The 5,857-nt window shown below is 45.8% G+C and overlaps 1 protein-coding gene across 1 annotated transcript; it reads right to left on the reverse strand.

Moving 5' to 3' along the window:
• Positions 1-2,766: 2,766 nt before the first annotated feature.
• On the reverse strand, positions 2,767-5,633 carry LOC140201830 (beta-microseminoprotein J1-like). The gene is made up of 4 exons (XM_072266538.1): positions 5,527-5,633; positions 5,267-5,354; positions 3,957-4,089; positions 2,767-3,005 (listed from the first exon to the last, which is right to left on the reverse strand). The coding sequence occupies exons 1-4, from the start codon at positions 5,572-5,574 to the stop codon at positions 2,882-2,884; spliced, it is 393 nt and encodes a 130-aa protein (XP_072122639.1). The 5' UTR covers positions 5,575-5,633; the 3' UTR covers positions 2,767-2,881.
• Between the last annotated feature and the right edge of the window lie 224 nt (positions 5,634-5,857).

A 5,857-nucleotide genomic window follows, 5' to 3' on the forward strand; every position in this document is an offset into this window, starting at 1 on the left:
AAAAAGGGCCACTTTTCAACATAATTGTATAAGGGCTAAGAGTGTTGTAAAAGCGAACCTGAAGACTTTGTGTCAATGCAAGGAGCATTCGTAACAAGGAGGATGAATTAAAAGTACAGATTGTTAATAATGAATATGATATAGTTGGGATCACAGAGACATGGCTTGAGGGTGACCAAGGATGGGAGCTCAACATTCAGGGATATTCAATATTCAAGAGGGATAGACAAGAAAGAAAAGGAGGTGGGGTAGCATTGCTGGTTAGAGAGGAGATTAACGCAATAGAAAGGAAGGGATAGTATCAATTCCAAAGAAGAAGCATACAAATTAGCCAGAAAAAGTGGCTCACCTGAGGACTGGGAGAAATTCAGAGTCCAGCAGAGGAGGACAAAGGGCTTAATTAGGAAAGGGAAAAAAGATTATAGGAGAAAACTGGCAGGGAACATAAAAACTGACTGTAAAAGCTTTTATAGATATGTGAAATGAAAAAGATTGGTTAAGACAAATGTAGGTCCCTTACAGACAGAAACAGGTGAATTGATTATGGGGAGCAAGGACATGGCAGACCAATTGAATAACTACTTTGGTTCTGTCTTCACTAAGGAGGACATAAGTAATCTTCCGGAAATAGTAGAGGACAGAGGGTCCAGTGAGATGAAGGAACTGAGGAAAATACATGTTAGTAGGGAAGTGGTGTTAGGTAAATTGAAGGGATTAAAGGCAGATAAATCCCTAGGGCCAGATGGTCTGCATCCCAGAGTGCTTAAGGAAGTAGCCCAAGAAATAGTGGATGCATTAGTGATAATTTTTCAAAACTCTTTAGACTCTGGACTAGTTCCTGAGGATTGGAGGGTGGCTAATGTAACCCCACTTTTTGAAAAAGGAGGGAGAGAGAAACCAGGGAATTATAGACCGGTTAGCCTAACGTCGGTGGTGGGGAAAATGCTAGAGTCAGTTATCAAAGATGTGATAACAGCACATTTGGAAAGCGTGAAATCATCAGACAAAGAGAACATGGATTTGTGAAAGGAAAATCATGTCTGACGAATCTCATAGAATTTTTTGAGGATGTAACTAGTAGATTGGATAGGGGAGAACCAGTGGATGTGGTATATTTGGATTTTCAGAAGGCTTTTGACAAGGTCCCACACAGGAGATTAGTGTGCAAACTTAAAGAACACGGTATTGGGGCTAAGATATTGATGTGGATAGAGAACTGGTTGGCAGACGGGAAGCAAAGAGTGGGAATAAACGGGACCTTTTCAGAATGGCAGGCAGTGACTAGTGGGGTACCGCAAGGCTCAGTGCTGGGACCCTAGTTGTTTTTAATATATATTAATGACTTAGATGAGGGAATTAAATGCAGCATCTCAAGTTTGCGGATGACACGAAGCTGGGCGGCAGTGTTAGCTGTGAAGAGGATGCTAAGAGGATGCACGGTGACTTGGAAAGGTTAGGTGAGTGGACAAATTCATGGCAGATGCAATTTAATGTGGATAAGTGTGAGGTTATCCACTTTGGTGGCAAAAACAGGAAAACGAGACCTGGGTGTCATTATACACCAGTCATTGAAAGTGGGCATGCAGGTACAGCAGGTGGTGAAAAAGGCGAATGGTCTGCTGGCATTCATAGCAAGAGGATTTGAGTACAGGAGCTGGGAGGTACTACTGCAGTTGTACAAGGTCTTGGTGAGACCACACCTGGAGCATTGTGTGCAGTTTTGGTCCCCTAATCTGAGGAAAGACATCCTTGCCATAGAGGGAGTACAAAGAAGGTTCACCAGATTGATTCCTGGGATGGCAGGACTTTCATATGATGAAAGACTGGATCGACGAGGCTTATACTCGATGGAATTTAGAAGGTTGAGGGGGGGTCTTATTGAAACGTATAAAATCCTAAAGGAATTGGACAGGCTAGATGCAGGAAGATTGTTCCCGATGTTGAGGAAGTCCAGAGCGAGGGGTCACAGTTTGAGGATAAAGGGGAAGCGTTTTAGGACCGAGATGAGGAAAAACTTCTTCACACAGAGAGTGGTGAATCTGTGGAATTCTCTGCCACAGGAAACAGTTGAGGCCAGTTCATTGGCTATATTTAAGAGGTAGTTAGATATGGCCCTTGTGGCTAAAGGGATCAGGGGGTATGGAGGGAAGGCTGGTACAGGGTTCTGAGTTGGATAATCAGCCATGATCATACTGAATGGTGGTGCAGGCTCGAAGGGCCGAATGGCCTACCCCTGCATCTATTTTCTGTGTTTGTATGTTTCTATGTTTGCATATTGTCGAGTGATTAGTGTAGGGTTAAATTCAGGTAATCAGGGTTGTTGTTTTCAGCTAGTGTGGCGCAGCTCGAAGGGCCAAATCAAAGCTCCATCTCCAGACCATTCATAGAATTCTGTTTTGTTTTTCTGCTCTTATTTCCTTGACAGGAGCTAGGAAGTATTTTTGCTTAATTGTTCTGCTTAATCCTTAGATATTCATCTTCCACCACTGTCTACGAGTATTTCACCTCAATTGCTTTCTGGTGTCCACCACAAAGTTAGATCTCTCAAACAATACCTTCCAAGCCCTGGTAAAAGCTTTTACCTGCACCAGGTAATTAACACTCACACCTCTGCTGCTGAACACATTCTATGATCCGTTACTTTCACTCATTCCAATCTAAGGCTTCTTACACATTTAACTTGTCAAATCCGCCAAGCAGTTTCTCAGACTCTTCACTCTCTCAGCTATTTCCAACTAAATGATAGACAAGATATTGATTGGAAAGTAATGGACGAATATATTTAATATGAAGCAGAGATTATATGTAAGAGGTAAGTCTCCTTTATCAAATTGATGATATTGTCTCGGTTGGAAGGGAGCTGACTGTGCACTCCTGCTTATTATACAAAAACGTGGACTTCACATTCAATAGACGGGTTGTCCTTCCGGTGGACTCGATACCGACACTCTCGGGGATTGAACAATGAAACACAATCTTCTGAGTAGCCGCTGGGTGTGGAATACCTAGGGAACAGATCAAAAATCATCCAATCATCAATATATCAGATCTTCACAATCACAGGATGGATGGATATGGAAGGAGGACATTCAGCCAATCTCTGTGCTAGTGAAGCACAGCGCAGCAGGACACCAAAATCGTCCTCTCAATAATCCCGTGACTGATTCCCTTCAAACAATGTACATAGACCTGCTTTGAATCAGTCTGCACCCCAGTCCAGTCCATACCCGAGACGCTCGCTGCATAACTGCGGGCTCTCTTGTGGCCTCGTCGCACGACCTCATGCTATACCGTCGGTACATGTATCTTCTTCACTTCAGAACAGGAAAGTTTTTTTTCCACTTTATCTCGATCCAACATCTATCATCACACTTCCAAACAGAACAGCCTCTTCTTTTGCCGTGCAAATATAAATTTCTGACCCCGAACAAACTAATGGAATCATTTGGATCATCCAATCCTCCCCATATCACATAAAAATGGCCTTTGTACCTGGAAACATTGTGAGCACTATCGGCCAGTAAGCATTTACATGTTTCACATGGAAAGTCTTGAATCAGGAACTCAGATTCAGGTGATCGGAAAGGCCATTAAGGACTACAATGTCTTCACCCAGAAATTCTCTACACCATACGCTCAGTCATTGAACACCAAACCCAACAGACATATTTAAGATATGAGTGGATATCAGGATAGGACCGCTGTTGCCGTACAGGATCGGCTGAGATGCGATTTCATCGTGTAATTGCTTCATCCCACTCTGACAACACCTGAATGTGTAGCTGGAGAATGATAGCAATGGGCCAGAGAAGGGCACAACGCGCCGGAGGTTCTTTCACCAGGCTTTCTCGGGAGTTGTTCCTTCCCTGGCATCGGGAGCCACCCACCGGAACTCAGTGATCTAGACTACTTGTCGGTGACGGTCCATGTGTGCTGAACAGTGCAGGACTACTTACGATGTACAGCATTCATGAAAAGCAGATCCGCAGGTGCATCTCATGCAAACGGGGTCTATCCATGTCTCCCCCACTGGGTGCAACGACCCGTCGTATGGGTCAATACAGCCGACCTGCTCCAATTCCCCCGACCCTGTAGGCGATAAAGATAGGTGTTAGCGTTCTTAGGCTCTGGGGTTAACTCAATGCCCACGCAACGTAAAATGATCCATTTTCCCCTCTGGAGAGGGGCGGGTTCCACACTCCGGTTGCAGACCTGCAGGCGGGACGTGAGATCAACCGTTCAGTCACACCCGCTACTTGTCTTCGTCGCCGATCTGAACACCCAGCTCCCAGCACCAACTGAGAACGGATGTTTGCAGTTCACTCCCGGCTTTCCACCACTCACTGGGGGTCTAAGCATACACCGTTAACCAATGGTTTTACCGTGAATACCTGGGCCAGCTTGAAGCCCAGTCCTCATCCAAGCTGCAGGTGCTGGAACGAATCAATGAAGTGGAGTGGGGGGTGCGTGGCTTACGAATTCGGTGATATAGCCCACTGTACATTGAACCTTTGTTTCTGGCGATGATGAAGGGTGGCATAATGCAAGGCAGTTCAGCTGCCGCCTATGGCAACTTAACAAAACGATATGTTCGCCCCACAGCCGATACTTGACCTATAGAGTCATTGCGATTTGAAGTGTTGACAGAGTTCATATTGGAAGCGACTCAGTCACCTGAGCGACACCCGGGGTCTTCGTTACTGATTTGGCTCAGGTTTGCTCACGTCAGGAATGTGGTCAGTCAACTTAGAAATGAAGAATGTGAAGTCAGGATAGGAATGTACTGTGTACCAGGGATTCCGGGACAGGTGAATGTAAACAAGTGTCGGGGGTTGGGGTTGGGGTTGGGAGGGCGCGCCCAAAAGTGACGTGGCAAATAACTTAATCTCAAACATGATTTAATTGCCGGCCAGCAAACAGCTTGGGAAATATCCTCGTTCCAGCAGGGGAAGAATGGCTTCCGATTAGTGCAAAGAACGATCCCATACAAGCAAATCGTCGTCACCGGTCGATTTGCTTTCTCAATACCAGTTCAGGGTTACATATTGGTCAGAAGCGGATGCGGACGCACATAATTATGATGAAATCCTTCAGTGCACATGTGGACACCGTGTACTGTCGCAGCCGAAAGACGGCAGAGTAGCCCACCCCAAGCGAAGGACGAGTCAAAGGGTACGTCCTCCAACACCCCCATGCTAACCCGACCGAGGTACAGGCGGGGAGCCAAACCCAGCCAGCGTTAGCGCTGCGCCAAGAGTATGATTACCGTTCGGTGGTATCCGTCGACGAATACTGCAAACGGATTCCGACAGCTGAGCGGCGAGCAGCAGCAGAGCGATACACAGTAGGAGTTTCTGCAGAGGAGGCAAGAGACAGACAGAGCTCAGAGCGATATAGGTAAGTTACTAACACGAAATCCTGGTTTGTTTAACCTCCGAGGAGTCAAATGGGGCAACTCAAAGTTCGTCATACAGTTTACCGAAGACGAGGTAAGTAGCCGCATGCACACAACTACCGCTTACATACCATGATCGTCCCAAGACTGCTTCTCCACAGTGACAGAGGGGCTATCATCTCTCTCTAGGGAGGCAAGTGCAGCTTTTATTCTGCAGTTCCACTGCCACGCTGGTTGTTCAACTTTGGCTTTTATTGCGTGTGTAGTTTCTTAACAGCCCAATGACGACAGAGTGAAAGGTTCATGGCTGAATTACATTGGGGTCACCGGTGTGACATTCCTGTGTGTATTTCTTGTCGTTGGAGTAGGCAAGCTTCAGTCTCGGTTGGCAAATGGAAAATCGCATACCTTTCAGTACCGTGCAACAATTTTTTTTTGTCCTTCACATTCCTACTTAGTTTG

This window comes from Mobula birostris, chromosome 8, assembly GCF_030028105.1.
Source record: "Mobula birostris isolate sMobBir1 chromosome 8, sMobBir1.hap1, whole genome shotgun sequence".
In the NCBI taxonomy this organism is placed as follows: domain Eukaryota; kingdom Metazoa; phylum Chordata; class Chondrichthyes; order Myliobatiformes; family Myliobatidae; genus Mobula; species Mobula birostris.

Coding starts and splice junctions, on each gene's coding strand:
- LOC140201830 (XM_072266538.1), bottom strand. CDS start 5,574: ATGATAGCCCCTCTGTCACTGTGGAGAAGCAGTCTTGGGACGATCATG. Junction 5,355..5,526: donor GCAGTCTTGGGACGATCATG/GTATGTAAGCGG, acceptor CCTCCTCTGCAG/AAACTCCTACTGTGTATCGC. Junction 4,090..5,266: donor TCGACGGATACCACCGAACG/GTAATCATACTC, acceptor TATCGCCTACAG/GGTCGGGGGAATTGGAGCAG.